The sequence below is a fragment of the Phyllobates terribilis genome, unplaced genomic scaffold (assembly GCF_046119375.1).
Source record: "Phyllobates terribilis strain yellow unplaced genomic scaffold, ASM4611937v1 Scaffold_3__8_contigs__length_932513732, whole genome shotgun sequence".
NCBI lineage: Eukaryota > Metazoa > Chordata > Amphibia > Anura > Dendrobatidae > Phyllobates > Phyllobates terribilis.
The window spans coordinates 914805262-914829405 of record NW_027362763.1 but is presented as its reverse complement, the minus strand read 5'-3'; the positions used below and the strand labels follow the sequence as shown (position 1 = coordinate 914829405).

Here is a 24144-nt window from a genome sequence, read left to right as displayed (position 1 = left end):
GACACTTCGCGCGCACACTCGCAGACATCGCACAGACACTTCGCGCGCACACTCGCAGACATCGCACAGACACTTCGCGCGCACACTCGCAGACATCGCACAGACACTTCGCGCGCACACTCGCAGACATCGCACAGACACTTCGCGCGCACACTCGCAGACATCGCACAGACACTTCGCGCGCACACTCGCAGACATCGCACAGACACTTCGCGCGCACACTCGCAGACATCGCACAGACACTTCGCGCGCACACTCGCAGACATCGCACAGACACTTCGCGCGCACACTCGCAGACATCGCACAGACACTTCGCGCGCACACTCGCAGACATCGCACAGACACTTCGCGCGCACACTCGCAGACATCGCACAGACACTTCGCGCGCACACTCGCAGACATCGCACAGACACTTCGCGCGCACACTCGCAGACATCGCACAGACACTTCGCGCGCACACTCGCAGACATCGCACAGACACTTCGCGCGCACACTCGCAGACATCGCACAGACACTTCGCGCGCACACTCGCAGACATCGCACAGACACTTCGCGCGCACACTCGCAGACATCGCACAGACACTTCGCGCGCACACTCGCAGACATCGCACAGACACTTCGCGCGCACACTCGCAGACATCGCACAGACACTTCGCGCGCACACTCGCAGACATCGCACAGACACTTCGCGCGCACACTCGCAGACATCGCACAGACACTTCGCGCGCACACTCGCAGACATCGCACAGACACTTCGCGCGCACACTCGCAGACATCGCACAGACACTTCGCGCGCACACTCGCAGACATCGCACAGACACTTCGCGCGCACACTCGCAGACATCGCACAGACACTTCGCGCGCACACTCGCAGACATCGCACAGACACTTCGCGCGCACACTCGCAGACATCGCACAGACACTTCGCGCGCACACTCGCAGACATCGCACAGACACTTCGCGCGCACACTCGCAGACATCGCACAGACACTTCGCGCGCACACTCGCAGACATCGCACAGACACTTCGCGCGCACACTCGCAGACATCGCACAGACACTTCGCGCGCACACTCGCAGACATCGCACAGACACTTCGCGCGCACACTCGCAGACATCGCACAGACACTTCGCGCGCACACTCGCAGACATCGCACAGACACTTCGCGCGCACACTCGCAGACATCGCACAGACACTTCGCGCGCACACTCGCAGACATCGCACAGACACTTCGCGCGCACACTCGCAGACATCGCACAGACACTTCGCGCGCACACTCGCAGACATCGCACAGACACTTCGCGCGCACACTCGCAGACATCGCACAGACACTTCGCGCACACACTCGCAGACATCGCACAGACACTTCGCGCACACACTCGCAGACATCGCACAGACACTTCGCGCACACACTCGCAGACATCGCACAGACACTTCGCGCACACACTCGCAGACATCGCACAGACACTTCGCGCACACACTCGCAGACATCGCACAGACACTTCGCGCACACACTCGCAGACATCGCACAGACACTTCGCGCACACACTCGCAGACATCGCACAGACACTTCGCGCACACACTCGCAGACATCGCACAGACACTTCGCGCACACACTCGCAGACATCGCACAGACACTTCGCGCACACACTCGCAGACATCGCACAGACACTTCGCGCACACACTCGCAGACATCGCACAGACACTTCGCGCACACACTCGCAGACATCGCACAGACACTTCGCGCACACACTCGCAGACATCGCACAGACACTTCGCGCACACACTCGCAGACATCGCACAGACACTTCGCGCACACACTCGCAGACATCGCACAGACACTTCGCGCACACACTCGCAGACATCGCACAGACACTTCGCGCACACACTCGCAGACATCGCACAGACACTTCGCGCACACACTCGCAGACATCGCACAGACACTTCGCGCACACACTCGCAGACATCGCACAGACACTTCGCGCACACACTCGCAGACATCGCACAGACACTTCGCGCACACACTCGCAGACATCGCACAGACACTTCGCGCACACACTCGCAGACATCGCACAGACACTTCGCGCACACACTCGCAGACATCGCACAGACACTTCGCGCACACACTCGCAGACATCGCACAGACACTTCGCGCACACACTCGCAGACATCGCACAGACACTTCGCGCACACACTCGCAGACATCGCACAGACACTTCGCGCACACACTCGCAGACATCGCACAGACACTTGGCGCACACCAATCATGACCGGTCTGATGGTCTGGGAGGTGAGGCTGACCTGTGCGGCCGTGGGAAAGTTCATGTGAGTTCATGCAATGCAGTGAAGCATGAACTCGCATGAACCCTCTGAGGGCACCGCGGCTACTTCCAATGAACAGCTGATCAGCATCACCTGATACCTCAGCTGTTCATTTGAAATAACCGGCGGGAAAGCGCAGCACAGAACGGGAAAGCTGGCGGTGAAGTCTTTTCACTGCCGGCTTCCCCGCCCGGGTCCTTCGCTCCCCGCTCCTTGGTGCTGTGCTCCCCGCCCGGTCCTAACTTACGATCGGGATGGGAGGTGGCGAGGGGAGCGGAGGATCGGGGTGGGAGGCTGCGGGGAACCAGTATGGGGCTGTGTGATTGTTTAAAATCCGGCGGCTTTTTACCGCCCGCTGGCTTTTAAACAATCAGGAGAATTCTCTCACGCTGGGATGGCATTCTGATGATAGGCTGGATCGCAGCTGAGCGCTGCCATCCAGCTTGTTATCCTTCAGAGACACTGCAGAGCACATGCATTATGGGAACTTCCGATTCCGGTATTCGATATTGTAAAAGTATCGGAATTAAGTATCGGAATTCCGATACCGTGAATATCGGCCGATACCCGATATTTCAGTATCGGAATGCTCAACACTAGCCTTGAGGGTTCCTGATTTATCTGCTTCTTATTTCATCTTGAGGGAAGCTACAGTGATGACTTTCCATCTATAGTGTGACATCACTGTAGCTTCTGATATACATACCTAACGGAGGTCTGTGACTGTGGCATCTGCCCTCTATAGTCTATTGGCAAAGGCCTCATTATGCCATCCATTCAAAAATAAATGACCATTACTTGCCTACAGCTCCAGCACAGTCTCTAGACAGAATGGTCACGCTGAGGTGTAGACAGCACAAGACTGCTGAGTCCAGTGATTGACTGCAGCAGTCATGTGCTGTAGATGTGATGTCACCATTGCAGCCTTACCTGGATGTCGTAGTATGACATACTTTGGCCATGGACACGGTAGCTTTCCCAAAGTAAATGCTAAGTGTAAAATGAGATGTGAGCAGGCCGTTAGCTGTAGTCAGTGATCATGTGTCCTAAAAGAGTTCTTAAAAAGCAGCAGAATATAATGGCATCAGCCATTAGGCACTGTGATTCCATTTTTTCAGTCATTTATACAGTAATTGTTATTGTTAACACAATAAGTTGCAGGCAATAAGCTGCTGGCCCTGAAAATGCTATTATTGGCCATGTTGGAAAAAGCAAAAATCCACTATTAAGTAACCTTCGCAAGCATTAGAGTATGTGCACACACTCAGTATTTTTTACAGGCATTTCTGCATTGAAAACTTGTCTCTTGGCCTGAAAAACATGCTTTTTGCATCCATTTTTCCCCATTTAGAATGAGTGAAAAACACTGAAAGAATTGTAACTGCTTCAGATTTGCAAGGAAAAAGTAAGGAACATGTGCATGAGGCTTTAGAAATCTCATTCACTCTGCTGGGATAGCAAAATGCTGTTTTTCAGAGAAAAAATCATGTGAAAATAAGCTTACTTTTTGACATTGTACTTATTAATCAGACAAGATATGTTCTGTTGTCTTTGCAGGGGAGCAGTATGACCGAGCACGACGTCTACAAGCAAAGATGACGACCAATTTAATAATGGCAAAGGATCGCCTGCAGTTATTGGGTATGCATGTTGAGGGATATTCCTGTATACTAGTACTTTACTAATCGATAAGGTAGCGTTCTATACCACACTATTGACTGCAATCACATTTGTCGAGGCTTTCAGTACCCTTAGCAGTTAGGACGCAATGACCTAAAGCCATAGTCTTACAGAATAAAATAACTAATAAACTTAACCAACATTTTAGAAAGACAGTATTTGCTCATATAAACAAATATGTAGGTGAAAATGCTTGCACAATACTATAGACAGCCCACAGATAAGTGGCACTGTCAAAATAAAAATCAGAAGGGACCCCAGCCCTCTATTCATCTTGTAAAAAGTTTGGCAACATTTTACTCTAGAATCATTCACAAAACTTTAGGATAAGTCCTCAGTATCAGATCGGTGGTGCACCCTCACCGATCATATGATTGAAGGGGCACAGCTCTGTGCATTTTGTAGCTTTACTTTCTCCCATACCTGTGATTGGCACAGCCCTTGCAGTACCGCTCATGGCCACTACACAATGCACAGAGTATCCGCTGTCACAACCCACTCAATCAGCTAATTATTTTTAGTCGCTCACCCCCCCCCCCCCACCCATATGGATGACCTATTCGAAGAATGGGTAGTCAGTAATAAAGTCCTGGAAACCCCTCAAACTTTAGTTAAGTAAAACCAGACCCCCCCCCCCCCCCATACTATTACTGTTTATCAAACTTGTTACCACTATGGAAAACAATCTGCTTGTATAACGTGTACAGTACATTTTGCACAGAACGCCATTACCATTAAGGTAAGTACTGTAAATGCTAAGGTGATGCAACATGTGATGCTTTCCTGATTTTATGCATAAATGCCTTGAATTTGTTTTTAAATCCATGTTAAGGGTGTACTAAATGAAGCCGTCTTCTTTATTACTGATCACTTCCTTCCTGGGTGCTGCTTTGATACCGCATGAATGCTCCGCAAATACTAACGCCATGCCATTTGTGGAAAAAAAAATCTGTCATGTTTTTCTTCTTTAGTTTTTGCCATTTGTCTCTTTTTTGATCTGTGATTACATGGCTGGAAATGATAATTAAAAGACCCCTTCCATTACCAAATTCTGCTCCTCCCCTTGTGGTAACTGGTGGCGCTCCCTTTGGAGCACTGCCTGATCCAACTCCTCGGCCCTGCATATACTGCTGACAGTGTCGGTGTGCAGGGGCAGAGCACTCATTCCACTCCTATGTCTAGCAGCCGTTCACTACTCGCAGGATCACAAAGCAGTGCTGGTTGATAACACTCACAATGTCCGTGTACTCGCGTTCTTGTCTCCCTCTAATGCATATAGCAACCGCTGCTGTCTTTGTGATCCTGTGTCACCAGGCCATGGATGAGAACTTGACCCCCGCACACAGTGACACTGGAGCAGCTGGGCACCTACGTACAATGTGTGCATGGCTAAGGCATTAGGTCAGACAGCATTCCAAAACAAATGGAAGAAAATGTGCATCAAAGCCCCCATTTACTTATAATCCTATAGAACCTGTATGGTTTTTTGAATGGCTAAGTCCCCTATATGAAGATCTAAATGGTTAAATATTAGTTTTGGGGTTGATGCTCCCTTTAATGACTAATCTTAATCAGGAGAATCAGACTTATATTTACATGTGTTTTTTGCATTCCTGATGACAGATTTTCTTTTCTCTGGCTGCATGCAGCAGTCGACATCGCTATCACAGCGCATGCTGCTAACATTCTTTCTCCATAATCCCTTTTTGCTGAGGAAGAAAACTCTAACGTATGTACAGTCTGTGTCAGCGAACAATGGCACTTGGGCCACAGCTGGCACACATGTCATATGTGACTGGCACGGCAGGGTGAGCCCTTGCACACCTCAGATGTTCATAGGGTGAACTGATCTGATTAGCAGAGATTGCCATGTTGTTTACCCAGGGAGCCAGGTCTGTCTTATACAGGACAGTGCTGTGTCCTCTCCACATATATTCCAGATCCTTCTGTCTGTCAGTGATGCCTCTATAAATAGAATTACCAGCCTAATTTTGACAGCTCTTGGACGGAGACCCAGGGCCTGAAGCATGGAAGGCACAAATACCACCAGTGAGCCACGGGCTCCAATGTTATTTCTGACAAGATCTCAATGTTTTCTATAAAGGCATAGTGTGCTGGTGTGTTCATATCTGCAGTGTGTTTGTGTAATGCGAGTATGTGTCCAATGTTCATGTATGTTTGTGTGTTGTTCATATGTGCGTGTGACATGGACACACGTCCTGTCAGTGTCCACTGCAGGGTGCAGAGAGAGAGGGGATTAAGGTTCGATTGTGAATATTTGAGTTGCGTGGATTGGAATTACTGCAAGTTTCAGGCTGTGTGCCCACGATGCGTTTTTTTTAAGCGTTTTTGCAGCGGCAATTCTGCCGCGGAAAGGCTTAAACACTTGGTAGAAGGGCAGCAATGTTCCCCAATGATAATCCGCATGTGCTGCGCACATACTGCGGAAATTTCCACTGTGGATTATCATTGCAAAAAATCCTCAGTACTACCATTAATTTTGCGTAATCACGGCGTTTTCATTTTCGCCGCCATTGATTTGCATTGAATTGCATAATATCCGCATCACTACATGTGCACATATTAAGCGGTTCAATGTGCAGATGGTACCCGGGTCTGGAGAAGAGGAGACTCTCCTCCGGTGCCGGGTACCATAGAACCTGTAAAAAAAAAAAAAAAAAAAAAAAAAGTAAATAAAAAATAAACATTATACTTGCCTTCTGATGGCATCCTGGCTCCCCGGCGGCTTGCGATGGTCTAAAAGCACCTTCCATGACGTCATTTAGTCATGATGTCGGCGGTCGCGTGACCTGTCACATGACTAAATGAGGTCATGGAAGATCCTTTTAGACCACTGCGAGCTGCCGGACGCATCGGAGAAGGAGACCAGGGGCCATCAGAAGGTAAGGATAATTTTTATTTTTTACTATTCTTTTACTATAACTTGGTCACAGTATATAAATCCATGCCGGTTCCATGTGGATTTATATAGTGTGACCAAGTTGTCAAGCACTTTCCAAGTGATGCTAAAATTGCTTGGAAAAGCGCTTGACCCGCATGCAAAATCGCATGTGAAAAACGTTTCACTTCCGCATGTCCCTGGCAGAAAAACGCATGTACAATCCGCATGTACAATCCGCATGCGTTTTTTCTGCCAGGATGATGCAGAAACGGAAAAAATCCGGAGCATTTCTGCATCGTAGGCACACAGCCTCACCCGTCTGCATTGCAAAGGGTGAAATTTGCAGTAAAAATTTCCCAGCATAAATTGATGGGCTGTGGAGCTTCATCTTGGCGTGTAGCAGGGCTGTGGGGTCAGTCGAGTCGGTATAAAATAGTCCGACTCCTAAAATATATAATAAATTGGGTACAGTAGTACAATGCAAGATGTACTGTAAATGTTTTCAGAAGAATTTGGGAAAGTTATGAAACGTTCTGTTCCTGATCTAAGGATTTCTGCTTTCAGTTGAGATGAATCTGTGCTGCACTTTATGTACACGCTCAGTAATGAGGAGCGGGAGTCAGGGAAATTGAGGCATCTTAGTCAGTGGTTTGGCTTACTGACTCCACAGCCTTGGGGTGGGTGGGGGTGTGTGTGTGTGTGTGTGTGTGTGTGTGTGTGTGTGTGTGTGTGTGTGTGTGTGTGTGTGATCACAAAGGACCTCCTCTCACTATGATTACTGAGGGTGGCAAGTTAAAGGGATTTTTCCATCAGAACTGTCAGGAAGTATTGGTTCATTCCAAGACTCATAAAGAGCAGTCTGAACCCCAATCACTCCAGCGGCATGGAGGAATTGTTACTTATATGAGAGAGCTGTCCATTTGCAACCTGGATTTTCCCCATTACAATATATTGAGTTGTGAACGATATGATGGAAGTTTGATGTGTTTGTTGTTCTGCTGCCTTGACATTTTTATTATATCTCCACCTTACATTCCCATCTGTTATGAAATAATGTTTTCAGAGATGTGTCTTTTTAATTGTAAAGTTAGTTTTGTGATGAATTGGTCTTTGAAGCGTATGAGGTTTGGTAAATCCAGCCCCTCTTCAGTTGTGTAGTCAGTGCTCAACGCTCTTACATTATTGGTAGACACTTTTTTTTTTTTTTTAACCTATTCACAAATTCATAACTGGTGATATGAAGGTTTTTGTTTTTTTTGTGTGTGTGTGTTGCGCAGGTGCCTGGAAGTGACAGTGACCCACCCCCGGCGCCTGCGCAATAGAACCCTGTAGCGCAGTGCACGGAGAGACGGGGCCAGGATGAAGCAAAGCGCGGTCTATGTGAGCGGTGCTTTGCGCATGCCCAGCAAGTCAGGGAGCACAGTGCACTTCACAGGGCCCTGTGTCGTGCAGGGGAGGGGGGATATGATAATTAAGCAGAGAGGTGGGGATTTAGGGGAATAATCAGCACATAGGCGGGGATTGCTTGGCATCCCCCGGACGACAAAGCCTGTGGAAAAGAAAATTGATTAAAGTGCTTTTCTCTGCAATCAGACCTCTACTATGGGCCATACAGGTATGTATAGATTTACTTTTCTGTACCCTGTATGGCCATAGTAGAGGTCTGATATCGCCCAGGGGGGTGACAGATTCCCTTTAACTGTTCAGTGGAGTGATCGATATACATTAGTCTAACCTATGGACCTGGCTGCTCTATACTGCAGTGTTTCTCCAAGTTCAGCACTGTTACCAAAGGAAACACTGATGAAATCAGTAGTGGCTGAGGTTAGTGTTTTTCGAGCCCTGGTATATCATTATTAATGCATCAATACTGCTGGTTGCTTTAATTATGTGTGAATGTGTACTTAGAGACAACACCAGGCACGCTTCTCTATAAAAATGTAGTGTGAAAATTCAATGAACACTACAAAGGTCACAATTGCTTTTTCATTTTTTTATTAATTTGTTGCTTTTTTTTTTCCCCTCTATAAAGGAGTTGTACCAAGTTTGGAAGTTATACCCAATCCACCAATCATGAGAACCAGAGCTCTGAAGAGCTTTGTATGAATGGAGTGGTGGTCGATCATGCACACATCTGCTCATTTATTCTTAAGGGAGTGCCAAAGTCCAGCCGAATGCTGCATTTGGCGAACTGTGGCAGTCCCATTATGAATGAATCGTGCAGGGGTGTGCATGACCGACCACTACTCCATTCACACACAGCTGCTAAGAGCCCCAGTTCTCGGAATCAATGGGGGTCCAAGCAGTCTGACCTCCAGTGATCGGCAAGTTATTCCCTATCCTGCAGATAGGGGATAACTTCTGAACTTGGTACAACCTCTTTAACTTCAAGGCATTTTTGTGTCAGACATCTGTGCGGGAAGTAGGTTTCAATTACACCTCATCAGTAGCAATGCTCTCAGTGTTTTCTTAATAAGAGGGCAAACTGTCGGATACCTACTGGCGGCTAAACTGCCAAAATAATCGGGCAAGTTGGAATTTAACATGTTTTCCCACGCTGTTGTGGGAAATTCTGGGCATCTCTATTCATATTAGAATGTTAGCTGATCCACCAAACTTGGTGGGTGAGGCCAACGTTTGCCTGTTGTGTATGCCCACACTAAAGGCCCCGTCACACTTAGCGACGCTAGCTAGCGATCTTGCTATGTGAGACGGAGGCTTAAGACTTGAGCAGATCTGATGGCCCGTTTAGTTGCCATCAGTATTCAAGTATGTTATGAGAAGGCACATAATCACCATTGTGTTTCACAGATAAGGATTTTGTGTATATGCTTCACCAGAAGTGTAGGATACTGGCTCTTTATATGCGAGCCAATAGACCAGGGAGTAATCAGTTTAGCTGATCTGATTATATATTTACATTTTGAGAGAAACGTTACCCTTTTATATTCTGATTTGGTCCATTTAGATCATATAAAGCACGGTGGCTCAGTGGTTAGCACTGCGGCCGCTGGCTGGAAATGCTCGATTGTGGAGCTGCTCCGTCTTCTGGTAGTGGCCAGGCCAGGGTACTGCACATCTGCCTCCTATTGATTTGAATAGGAGGCATATGTAGAGTACCCAGCATCAGCCTCGATCAGTAGACAGAGCAGCTCCGCAGTTGAGCATTTCTTGTAGACGCCGAGAACAGCTCTTCTAAGGATAGGTCATAAATGATAAAGTAGTGAACAACCTCTTGCCCATAGACTTTCTCTATGCTGCTAACACATCATTCTGAGCTTTGCATGTTCTGTGTTTGTTAATTTTCTTGCATTTGCATTACATGTTTATCTAAAAATGTATGTACAGTTTTTTTTATTTTTCTTATTACCATACATTCAGTTGTCTCTATTCCTATATTTAATGCATCTGTGTCTGTAAGAAATTGAGCCTGGTGTGATCGATATGAATTGTAAAGCTACAGAATTTTCTTTTCATTTATTTCCTCATGTTCTCTTCTCCATTTCCCACCTTCATAATTTGACCATATCATGCATTGAATGCCTTGTGTAAAGCTCGCTACAGACATAACTTTTCTGATTGTCAGTATATTTGTTTTAATGGTCATTTAAACCCCCCCCCCTCTAGCCCCCTGATTGTTAATGGATAATTATCATGGAACCCAAACTGCTAATAAACAGGAAAATGAAATTACTGCAACGATTGTGAGCTATACTTTAAATATCCTATGCATGATTACAGATGCTGTATAAAACAGCATGTACAGATAGTTTCAACTCCCATAGGTTAACATGTGGTGGTGATAACTCTGCATATGTATGCGGTTACACATTTTACACAAAATTTTAAGGTAGCTTGCCCAACAGCTATTCTTCCTGACCACCCATGCCACCCACCCATCCTGTCCCATTCATGCGCGTGTTCTCAATTTGGAAAACTGAGTAAGCGTCTGTTAAACACCTTTTTGGCTTCGGCTTCTCTCCCTTAAAAAGGGAAACTCATAATACATAATGTGCAGCTTTTTTCCACAGAACTTGGCCACCAGTTTTAGGTGGAGTGTGCATAGTAGCTACATTTCAGGAGTTGAGTTAACTCCAAACAGTCCAGTTAGCTCTCTCCACACCCCCTTCATTTTTATACAGCAGTTGGCTGCTCAGCTCTCTCCTGACAGAGGTCTTAGCAATCTTGCATAATAATCCACCAGCTCCCAGCATCTGCAGTTTTCAGAGCAGTTCTCTTAATTAGGGCTCTCACTTTCTCGAGCCATGTGCTTGTTCAAAGGTAATGTTATCTCTATGTAAATATAGTAATAACAGTGTAGAGTCAGATGAAGCACTGACAGTCCATTAATGTGTAGTAACAGGACAAAGTTCTGGTCAGGAGTTACAACTCAAGGAGCATCACTCTCCTCCCGAGCAACTAAGTAGGAGGTTGCAGAGCTGTGAGCGGCTCAAGAGACCACTTGAAAATACTCTTTTTAAAGGAGTTGCCTTATCTATCTTCAGGAGTTCACCACTCTCCTGCTTCCTACCCTCACTGGCTTGGACTGTCTCAAGTGCTGAAATCAGACACAACTTTGCACCAGTGGCTTTCAACCTAGGTAGCGAGCAGTAAACTATATATAAAAAATTTTTTTTTAAATCTCTCTATTCCTGAAAACGGAGAAGATTTTAAATGAGTAGAAAATTGATAAATGTCTTGGTTTAACAAGCACTTTGCAAATTTACCTATTTCAGAAGATGAATGATCCCTTTAAGGAAAAAGCATGGGACATGTTTCAGTTCAACTGTCCTATCCTTTGTCTCCTCCGACATCTAGACATCTACCTAGCCCCGCACTACTATATGCATTATGTAAAATAGGTGGCAGGTCAGTGACGGTACAGTGAGCGGTCATAAGAGCATACAGATGAATATGTAAGCAGAGCTCCAGATACAGGCCGCCCCGGAGCACGAGCATATCATCATCTCCAAACTGATAGTAAACATTACACAAAAACCACAGGGCATATTTCATCATCAAAGCTATCATATTAATCAGTGTAATGTCACCCACCTGACAGTGTATGTAGTTTACTGAGCACAATCCTGCTGACTGGTGTGCTTTAATGTAATTTATGTGGCCAGCTTACTTTTGTCTATTGGCATTTTTGTGCTGATCTTGTGGAGAACAATATGTATACACACCACACCCAACCCAACCTATTTTCACCTATTTAATTGATTAGGAAAACAAAACTTCAAGGCACAACGTTCTCAATATTTGACCGTAGCGTGTGTAGTGACATCACAGTGGCGGTAGTTTTTGTTCATCTTTTTGTTTTATTTCTACCTTTTTCCTGTGTTTGCATAGCTACGCTGCAAGCAGATATGCAAGGTCAGGACAAGCAAATGGAAGTGTATAGTGACAGTACTAACCTACCTTGCCGCAATGGACATCTCAAGCCAGGTGGGTTTAGCTTTACTGATGCCATGTCTTGCTTGCAAATACCCTTTAGATAATTTATTTTTAGAATTTTGCAACTCAGTAATTCAGTATTGTGGATAAAATAAGTGACTAATTTGGTTGGCCATTCCAGGGCACAGGTGACATTATTTGAAGCAAAGCCAGGACAATTTTTATTTTTTTTGCATGTATTTTTGGGTAAAGATCATTTTTGCAATTGGTTTTATTTAAAAACTTTGCACCATGTGCCTTCTATAGTCTGTATTACATTTTCTATATTTGGCAATCAAGTACGGCTGGCAATTTGGGCAAAAATATAGTATTTTTTTTTTTTGTATTTTGTGTAGGGGGCATGGTCATCCCCAGCCCCATCAAATTTATTATAATCTATGCCAGAAAGTGTTGCAGATTATAGCAAAAATATACTCCAGTTTAAAAGGAACCTGACATGATCAAATCTGCTATTAATCTGACGCCATGCTTTTACAGGCAATTGCATGATATGTTTTTATTTTATATAGGGCACTGAAGTGATTAACCTGGGGTTGATCAGTAATGGACAACACCTTTTAAGGGAACCATTTGGCTACGCTAGCCCCTATAAACCACCATTATGGCTCTATTGTACCCAATTCCTACATTCTAACAAGTCCCTTTTTGTGACTTGGTGACTGGTGAATAACTATAAAATCAACTTTAAAACTGCTCTGGCAATATGCTAAGTAGTGGTTGATTAGTCAGTCTGCTGATTTCCCCCGACTAATCCTCCCACTCCTGTTATCGTGCCCCTGTGGGCATGAGTGACCTGATTAACCAGAGCAGTGTTGTCACTGTTTCTTTACAAATCTCGCATGGTGGTCCGGCTTCCTGGGAATGCGCAGTGAAGCCGGTGAGTGTACACAAAGCCTTACTTCTCATTCAACAGAACATTGCGCAAGATTTGTGAAGAGACAGTGATGGCGCAGTTGTGAAGTTGTTTTATAGTTATTCACCAATCACCAAGTCACAAAAGGGGCTTGTTAGAATGTAGAAATGGGGTGCAATAAAGTAATGGCGATTTAGTGGGGTTAGTGCAGCAGACAGGTTCCCTTAGTTTATTAACTTTTATTAACTATGACAAAACGACAAATGGTATAGTTAAGCCCGCCCACAACCCATCACTCGCGGTGAAATGCAGAAGTCACTCCCGGCTGCAGCCGGAACTTGACGTGACATCCAGGTCTGTGGAGTCGGTAAGCCAAACCTCCGACTCCTCAATTTCCATGACACCGACTCAAACTCTGACTCCGAATCCACCATACATGGCTCATGTTTAAGTGATAAATTTACTGTAGCACAGATTCATCTCAGCTAAAAGTCTAGACCCTTAGATCAGGAATAGGACAGACATTTCTAGGACATTTCATAACTTTCCCAAATTCTTATGAAAAAAATATTCCCCACAAACTGCATTGAACTTCTGTACCCAATTTATTGTATATTTTAGGAGTTGGAGTCGGTCCATTTTATACCGATTCCGACTCCACCGCCCTGGTGACGTCAGCGGATGTCCGAGCCGGCTGCAGCCGGGGGTCACGTGATGCCTGTGAGTTGTCAGTGATGGTGCCGCTCACAGGCAATACATACAAATAAAGGTGATTACAAAAACACTTATGGGCACATGCCAAATACATTGAGGCAATTGAAAAAAGTACTGGACAACTTTTAAAGTTATTCTGTCAGCAGGTTTTTACTATGTAATCTGAAGACACCATGAGGTAGGGGGTTAAAACACAGATTTGATGTCTTTTATCAAGCTCCAGGTTTTGTTTGCTTCCAATGATTGTTTTAGCACCAGTAGCTTATCATTACTGGGACACAGCAGCTATGCTTGGTAGTGATAAGCAGCTTACTGTGTATGGACATTGTACAGTGTATACAGAGCCTGGTGTGGGGGTCCTGGTTAGCTTCCTCAGCTCTGCTGCATTGCTAAATAGAATAAAGACTGTGTGACAATGGCTGCACCCAGTAATCTAAGTGATACATCATTGGATTCAGCTTCTCTTTGCCTCTCCTACATCAGGCTGCTCTTAGATGAGGTAGCAAAAACCTGCTGACAGAATTTCTTTCATAGCCAGGGGACATGGGATCAGATTAATCGTTTGCTTAGGATCATGCTGACAATATCATTCTACTTTTAAGTGTTAATAGGATTGGTCAAACAGGATAGTGACAGGCCAAGGGTCAGAAACAGTCTTAGAGCAGAGGTTAGCCCTTACCTCCCCCATGATCATCCCATTCTCCCCTTGTCTGGCCTGTGCAGGAAGGCCACAATTGGTTAACCTGTTGACACAGAAAAATAAGTTTCTGGTAGCACTAAGCTGCAGAGGAGATGCTGTAGAGAAGATTGTATGGACACAGAGAATACTGATTTTCTCTTCTTCCTGTATTGAATCTGCCATCTGGGCTGTGTGCTTACTGTTGGGTGGAGGAGGTTTGATGTGGACAGCAGATCCCAGCCGCTGCACTGCTCGCCTCCTGATACTTCTCTCCTGCTGCTCTATGGTTAATCATGGCGCTCAACAGCTCTGCTCTCCCTCCTACAGTGCCCTCTCCACCAATGACAAAAGAGGGGGCGGAGCAAAAATTGAACTTTTTGATTTTATTAAAACTAAAAATTGTGCTGATTTTCAATGGCAAATAAATTTGATTGATCGCCCAACCCTACTATCACATTGTTTTACCTGTGAATCAGACAGTGAGGTCGTTCTGATGTGAGTTAGTAACCCTTATCTGTTTTTGTTCTTTTTTTGGAGCTCCTCTCAGCTGATTTATGACCAATATAAAGTCTAGCTCAGCTTTCATGTCTGTGGCCATAAGTCGGCACAGAGGAGCTCAGAAAAAGGTTCCCAGGATGAGTATTTGGTGAGTGTTTGATGTTGCAGATTTTCTGTAAGCATTTCTGTTCCTGTTCCCTAAAATGGGTTACTTGAGTTTTTTACTTGTATTTTTATTACATTTTTGATGTTGCGGTTCCTCCTTTATCAGTATTACATGTTTTAAATTAAGCTGCTTTGCTATTGATGCCTACTGGCATTTGGCTTTGACACCTTGATAGTCATGTGTGTTTCGGCAGCAAAATTGCCTATGCGTTTTACCTGCAGATTTTTCACATTTAATGCAATTCAGCGTAGCTGCATGAGAAACTGACATGTTGCAGATTTCAATAACACCATTCAGGTTAGTTTACTGTGCAAAAAAAAATGCTCAGTGGGCATGAGATTTCTATGAATCCATTTCACTTTGCTGGAACGGTAAAGGCTGCGTTTTTTTCTTGTGCAGCTAAAATATGCAGGTCAAAAACTCACCTTGGGAACTTTCTATAATAGTTACAAACTCTCCCATCAGATTGACAGTTAACTCATTAATCAACCAGCAATGTGCATTGAGACAAGAAGCCTGTAAAAGCCTAATTGTGTAAAATTTTTTTTTTTTTTTTTTTAGCCAAAAATGCATACCTTTTAATAAAGAGAAAAATGGTTTGCCCCTGAACATATCCATATCTTTTACATTTTGCATATTTTTTTCATGTGGACTTCACTGTTCTATTAGCAGAGCGGCTCTCTTCTCAAATGTATCGGTTATGAATGGCGCTGGAATGGCTATTGTACGTACACTGCTGGTTTAGTACTGGACTTGCTAATTTTCTTTTGGTTTGGGCTTGAGAGAATGGAATGAGCTGAGATAGGAACTAAAGTGGCCAATTTAATGGAAGAATGTACAGAATACATATGAGGTGTAGGTTGTTACTCACAGGTTTAAATATGGGGTTTCTCCTTGTAGTCCTTTATCAGTTGTATAAATAATGAGTATTTTGGCCCCAATTCATCCAGACTGGCATGTTTGAAGCACAAGATGCACCAAATGTTTTAAAAGGCATGTTTCTCTTAATGAGTTTGGTGCATTTTTCAGCTACTGTGCACCCCTACAAGAAATGTGCTCGGGTGAGGGACTGGATTACATTTTTGTCATTTATGCCACCTTTTTTTTTTTTTAATGAATTTGTTGGCTGCCCTCGGCCATGCACCCTCTTGTAAAAACACCAAAAGTCACACTGTACAATTAGGATTTGCACAAAAAATTAGTTCCAGTAGATTTATCAAGCAGTTTTCTGGCTTCGTTTTTCTCTGCCAAATCCAATTTATCGGCTTAGAAGCTGAAAAACTAATTTCTTTAATTGTTAAAGACGCACTCCCATAAGTTTTTACCCTCTTAATATATTGCAGTCATCACATTATATAGCACGGTGTACTTACAATTGGTCATTTTGCCCTTCTACCCAGATAATTCTTCTCTTTTCTCTGGTCTATGTAGAAACAGGAAGTATCTTGTCCCTGGAGAAATCAGACCCTTCTTGAACTCCTGACCCAGTAACTCCTCGTCTTCCCCCGCCAGGGGCTTTTTCTGTGACTTATGACTCATACAGTGAAAATTGACCTCCAGTTTCTACATAAAGCATAGAAGGATTCGACTAGTCAGTTTTTAATCATGTGATGTCATAGACCTAATGGAAAAGAGAAGAATTAGCTGGGTAGAAAGACAAAATGAGCAATTGTAAGTACACAGTGCTATATAATATGATGATTGCAATATATCAATAGGACAAATTTTGTTGGGAGTGCTTCTTTAAGGTCTGGTTATGAGGTTTCTATTTGATATGAAGTCTGTTAATTATTGGAGCTGCAGTTAGATTGCAGTCACTGATATGTCATTTGATAGGTAAGTATTATTGCTCAAATCAATATTGACCTCAGAATTGTGCACTGTACATTAACAAGACTTCATGAGAGTACAGACTGGGCTAATAACATTTAGGCTATGTGCCCACGATGCAGAAATGCTTCGGATTTTTTCCTGAGCGTTTCTGCATCTCCCTGGCAGAAAAAAACGCATGCGGATTGTGCATGCGGATTGTGCATGCGGATGTGAAGCGTTCTTCACTTGCATTTCCGCATGCGGGTTGTCAAGCGCTTTCCAAGCGATTTTAGCATCACTTGGAAAGTGCTTAACAACTTGGTCACACTATATAAATCCCTGCAAACGTCATGGATTTATATAGTGTGACAGTAAAGAATGGTAAAAAAAATAAATAAATCTATACTTACCTTCTGATGGCCCCCGGAGTCTTTATTCGTTCCGTCCTGGCTTGCCGGCAGCTCGCAGTACACTGAAGGACCTGCCAACATCAGCGGTCACGTGACCCTTCACATGACTAATTGACCTCAGCGCAGGTCCTTCAGTCCACCGCGATATGCCGGCAAGTGAAGACGAGCACACCGGGGGCCATCAGAAGGCAAGTATAACATTTATTTTTTATTTTATTCTTTTTTTTACAGTTTCTATGGTACCCGGGTCCGGAGGAGAGTCTCCTGTCCTCTAGACCTGGGTACCATCCGCACATAGAAACGCTTGGATTCCGCATGTACAGATGCAGTGATGCGGAATCCATGCGTTCCAATGCAAGTCAATGGTGGCGAAAACGCGGCGCTTCCGCAAAATAATTGGTAGTGCTGCGTTTTTTTCCCCAATGATAATCCGCAGCGGAAATTTCCGCAGCATGTGCACAGCACATGCGGATTAACATTGGGGAACATGGCAGGCCTTCTACCATGCATTTTTTAAGTGTTTCTGCAGCGTTTTTGCCACTGCGGAAAAGCTTAAAAAAATGCATCGTGGGCACACAGCCTTAGGGGGTATACTATGTTTGACTTGTAAGTAGTCACACTATTTCACTTTATGTATCATTTCATCCATTTTTCTGTATAGAATGTGTAACTTCAGAATAAACAAATGTCACCTATTTTGTATTGTAGTTATCTATGGTGTATTTAAAATAAATAAATAAAACTGAGAATTTCTTGTTTAAAGCGGGGATCTGAAGGGTAAGGAAGAGGTTTCTCCTTGTTGAGAGCGTAAGGGGTCTTATAAACTATTACTGTTCTGGGAAATTAAACATGCATGCACATATCCTCTTCAGAGAATAGGTGGACTAGAACTCAAGTGCCACCTATCAAGATAGCAATCCTAAAAGTCAATATTGCCCCTTAACATGTCTTGCCACATGACATAGTGTAAAAAGCCAAACCACAGAAACTCCATTTGAAGTCACTTATTTTGAGGTGTTTGCCCCTTATCGCAAAGCAGGTTGTTTGAGTTGGCTAAGTGGCAGATCCATGGTTAGAGGCCTAAGGGAGATTTTCTCCTTCTGCAAAGCATGTGTAACTAGACTTATAGGCCATACAATACTCCTCTGAAATAAAAAACTTGCCCCCCTCAGTGTAAAGCACTCGCAACACACCGAAACACACGTCTGCAAATGGAGTGTTTTGATTTTTGTTTATCCTAAGTGATATATTTAAGGGCTGATATTGATTTCTAGGATTGCTACATCCAATAGATTGCACTAGTGTTTTAGTCCTCTTTCTCTTGGATATTTGCATTGTGTAATGCACATTTGTACCCTCAGTATTTTCCTCTGATAATTGTCTGATGTAAGATTTAACTATTTTTGTTTTAACTTTTACTTTCAGAAAAAGGTGCGGTTCCAAAAAAGAAAGACCCTGTCTCTGTTACCAGCAACCCTGTCCCACGGGCTAAAGTCACTCCCAAAGCTATGTCCCCTGGTATTTCCAGTGCACCTAGGATACCCAATTGTACCACTTCATCTTTTAATAGACAAACTGGTTTAAATCCTTCAGCTCCAAGGGTATGCCAAAGGCCAGCCTGTGTCTCGTATCATGTTGTGTTATTTGTCAGTGAATATTATGTTTTTGTATATTTTAGTTTTGAATACTTTTTGAAATAGTATTCATCTGACAGCACTTTCCATCGTAGCTGGTCGTTTCATTTTATGATATTAAATACCTAAGACAAGCACATAATGATGTTTGGTCTAGAAATGCACAACTGCCACATTTAATCTCTTGTAACTTGAACTCTTGCATTTATATACATACAAATTTTTTTTTTTTTCCCTAATTTAAGGGAGCTGGCGTGAAACCCACTAGACCGAACAATAAGCCAACAACGCCAACCACAGGTCTCAGGAAAAAGGATATGAAAAATTTAAAAAATGTGGACAGCAATCTTGCAAACCTGATTTTGAATGAAGTTGTAGACAGGTAAGTGATGTGCTTTGATAACTATGCGTGGACTGAATGAACGAGTTTCATGTACAGCCTCCCACTTCTATACACATTAGTCTAATGTTGGCCACACCGACCAATATCGACGGGTTGGGGTAGCTTGCGAACTGGCATGTTTGATTTCAGACAGCCAATTTAGGAATGCTGATTGCTTTGTTCTTCCATTGATAAGCCACCGGCAGAGATGACACTGGAGTGCTCCAGTTTATCGGAGAGATGGCCAAGATGGCTGTTGGCTGACAGCCATCTAATGTGTATGGGGGGCCTTAATTTCTCCTACCCACCTTGGAGCTATTTACTGTATCAAGCTGGAAGCATACTTGTGGTAGTATTGTGAGATCTGGACTGCTGCCATGTGAAGGTATTGTTTTGCATTATTGCTCACTGTTGGAGGAAATTGTAGTGGGTGGGAATTTGCAGGCGGTAGAAATCAATCCCATTGTAGTGCTCAGACAGTCACAGGCTCATGAATCAGAAGCGTTGGACAAGCGCGTACTCGTGTGTGCCTTGCCACAAATCCTACTCCAGATCCCGCTGGGTTAAGATTCAAACTCAGCAAACTCAGATGCTTGTCATGAATTTGACAAATGGTGGCGACCATGCCCCTGTCCTGTTCCAGCTCCGCCCCCCCCCCTTTTGGCGACTCTGGGAGAAACTGACTGCATGACTGCTGTGACCCAGTGACTATTCTACTTTACATGTCCGAGACAAGAGAACGTGTTATGAGTCAATGTAGACTGTTCACCATATCCTGCTTATACTGAAAATGTGTACGTATGTGGTCTGTCCCTTACACATAGATATATTAATTAGCTTTTTGGTAACCTATAATAACCTAAGAATTGCACTTTGTTTTTATTTAGTGGGCCATCTGTCAAGTTTGCTGACATTGCGGGACAAGGGCTCGCCAAACAAGCCTTGCAGGAAATTGTTATACTACCCTCTATTCGTCCAGAGGTATTTATTTATATGTATATAAACCATTCCTGATCAAAAATCAAAGAAAAAACTGTTCAGATAACGCCTATTGGTCTATAATACACGATTAGCCTGTCAGTGATGTTTCACACTGTGGACACATAGCTCTGACAGAAGACGCAAAGATCCTCCTGATTGATGCCGCCAACATAGGGCTGTGGTGTTAATGGAGCCTAACTTTTCCCACAAATTCATGAATAAATTGACACCTGTTATTAGTTGGGGTGAGTCCCTCCATACTCTGTCCAATCAGTGCTGACTGTATACAGACGCGTCTCTTTGACAAGAGGATTCATAACTCAAGTTTTATAAACTTTTAGGAGAAATAACAGATACAGTGCAGAATAATTTGAAAGATTATCTAGAATAATCTCCTAATGCCACCTAGTGGGGTACCATGTCTTGTTTTCAGCAAGGTCTCTATGGCATTCCAGCACCAAACTTAATATTGCTATTGAGATTAGCTAGTGTATTGAGACCCTGTGAAAGAGTAATTTTGTATATTTTTACATGTTTTTTTTTTTTTTTTTTGTATTATATTCCTTTGATATTTTTGAGGAAACTGACTTTGAGGCTGTGTGCCCACTATGCGTTTTTTAGGCGTTTCAGCAGCGGCAATTCTGCTGCAGAAATGCTTAAACGCTTGGTAGAAGTTCTGCCATGTTCCCCAATGATGATCTGCATGTGCTGCGCACATGCTGCGGATTATCATTGCAGAAAAATCCGCAGCACTACCAATTATTTTGCGGAATCGCAGCGTTTTTGCCGCCATTGACTTGCTTTGGACCGCATGACATCCGCATCACTAAATATGCACATGCGGATATCATGCGGTTCAATGTGCGGATGGTACCCGGGTTTGGAGAAGACGAGACTCCCCTCCAGACCCGGGTACCATGGTACCTGTAAAAAAAAAGAAAAAAAGAATAAAATAAATAAATATACATTATACTTGCCTTCTGATGGACCCTGGTGTCCTTATCCGATCCGTCCTGGCTTGCTCGCAATAGTCTAAAAGGACCTGCCATGACGTCATTTGACGGGTCACGCGACCGCTGACGGCGGTCGCGTGACCTGTCACATGATTAAATAACGTCATGGCAGGTCCTTTTAGACCACCGCGAGAGACCGGGGACACCGGATGGATTCGATAAGGACACCGGGGGCCATCAGAAGGTAAGTATATTTATTTTTTACCATTCTTTTACGGTCACACTATATAAATCCATGCCATATAGTGTGACCAAGTTGTCAAGCACTTTCCAAGTGATGCTAAAATCGCTTGGAAAGCGCTTGACAACCCCCATGCGGAAATGCATGTGAAGAACGCTTCACATCCGCATGTCCCTGGCAGGAAAAAAGCATGTACAATCCGCATGTACAATCCGCATGCGTTTTTTCTGCCAGGGAGATGCAGAAACGCTCAGGAAAAATTCGGAGCATTTCTGCATCGTGGGCACTTAGCCTGATACAGTTCTAAGTTAATATTAACTCCTTTTTAAAGGATTTGTCCACTTCCAAAAAATATCTTTTTATAGTTGTTCATAATATAAATATATTGTACTAATACTACATTTTTTTTACTTCCAAACTTGCATCTGTCTTGAGCTTCACTTAATCTCTTCTCAACTCAGCAGTGTTCCCAGTTTGTGACTTTCTCTGTGAGCCTGGGATATTGAGGGTTAATGAATCCATTCTATTTACAGATTTGTCATAAGAAAATTAATACCCAAATTTCTCACACCTTATTTCATTAAAAGGACTGTCAGCACAGAATGACTGTTCAAGCGAAGTCCCGCTGCTCAGTGCTTCATGGCGGGGCCAATCATTTATATACACCTTCACACCTGCTCTCTTTCCCTCTGTCTCCACCCTCCTCTTCTTTGACAGCTCTGGCTTCATAGGGCCAGAGAAGGGCAGAGACAGATGGAAAACAAGCATTCGGGAAGGTAGGTGTATGTAATTGATTGGTCCTGCCATGATGAACCAAGTTCCTGGACTTGGTTTGAACAGTCATTCTGTGCTGACGAGTTCCTTTAAGGAATTGTCCAGAACTTAATTGATGATCTGTCTGCTGATTGCGCAGGTTGAAATGAGTTTGGTGATGAAACATATTACTCGGCAGTGGCCATTAACCATTGCAGGCCTGCTGTGTTCCACCCATACATTGCTCCGTTATGGCTGTTGTGAAAGCAGTTATCAGCTGATTGTTTGGGTGCCAGGTGGTGGTACTGCGTTTTTGACACTGCAGTTTGTCTCTTGTTGGTAGGTTATGCTTTAAATAAAGCTGCTTTGTTTTTGACAAAACTTTGAGTCGTGTGCAGATTACTTGCTTTGTTTTTACCTTTGGATTTTCCGCATCTAATGCAATTCTGTGGGGAAAATCTGCACTAACGTCAATGTAGTTACAAGAGAAATTGATATGTTGCGGATTAGAAACGTGCACCGCAGGTCAGTTTACGCTGCTTAAAAAAACCCAAAAAACACACAAGTACGCAACTTCAAAAACTCTCCGTGGGAACACAGCCTAATAAAGTTAAAACTGCAGGACACCTCTCTGCTTTATCCAAACTATGAAGCATAATGACATAATCATTGGCACGGTTTACGGCATGGAACACTTGATGTTGGATTCATGTACCGCTATTCCTGTTTTGACTAGTGTTTGGATGTTAATGATTTCTTAGATTTACTTTTGATACTAAACTTATATTTTCAGTCTTGTGTATTTTTTTTTTTTTTTTGCCTGTAGACAGTCTGAGAGAGTATTTCTACCCAAAATGTTGCTTGACTAATAATTATATGCAATATTCAGTATCATATTTAGATCTGGATATATACTTAAATGAGTTAAAATCAGGGCTGTGGAGTTGGTAAGCCAAACCTCCGACTCTTCAATTTCCATGACTCCGACTCCACCATACATGGCTCATGTTTAAGTGATAAATTTACTGTAGCACAGATTAATCTCAGCTAAAAGTCTAGACCCTTAGATCAGGAATAGGACAGACATTTATAGGACATTTCATAACTTTCCCAAATTCTTATGAAAAAATATTCCCCACAAACTGCATTGAATTACTGTACCCAATTTATTATATATTTTAGGAGTCTGAGTTGGTCCATTTTATACCAACTCCAACTCCACCAAAATGGGCTCCGACTCCACGACTCCGACTCCACGACTCCGACTCCACAGCCCTGGTTAAAATAACATTGGGAATAACATTTATCCATTTGGAGTTGTGGGTAAAATTGCATCACACTACACATGGCAATCCACTCCTAGTCTATCGGCATCCGATGCAGTATGTGAGCGCCCGTAGGCGGCTCCAGCCAAACCTCTCTTCATGTCAACGTTTCTGTCCTCTAAAGTGCCCTCACTGCGTATACTATGTACAGCGGACAGTGGTGCTCATGAGAATAAAGAAAAAACAATGCTTTGAATTTTTACTTAATGCATTGTGTGTACATTAACATGTTTTTTTATTAAAAAATATATATTTTTTACATTAATAGTTTTTAAATTCTTTTTATCTGTATTTTTTATTACAAAATATATCTCCCTCCTCGTCCTGAGATCAAAAGAGATCTCTAGAAAACAATGTATTTATTTTTATCACTTTATAGATTA

The 24144-nt window shown here is 43.6% G+C and overlaps 1 protein-coding gene across 2 annotated transcripts in view; it reads left to right on the top strand.

Annotated features, from left to right (window-relative positions):
• SPAST (spastin) overlaps positions 1 to 24144 on the top strand; it is a 75847-nt gene that overhangs the window by 24745 nt on the left and 26958 nt on the right. Inside the window, exons 3-7 of one of the 2 annotated variants that reach the window (XM_073672790.1) lie at positions 3879 to 3962; positions 12256 to 12351; positions 18918 to 19093; positions 19372 to 19508; positions 20396 to 20489. In XM_073672790.1, the coding sequence (XP_073528891.1) occupies positions 3879 to 3962; positions 12256 to 12351; positions 18918 to 19093; positions 19372 to 19508; positions 20396 to 20489 (587 nt within the window). The remainder of the gene's footprint in view (positions 1 to 3878; positions 3963 to 12255; positions 12352 to 18917; positions 19094 to 19371; positions 19509 to 20395; positions 20490 to 24144) is intronic. The other variant, XM_073672791.1, reaches the window with a different exon arrangement.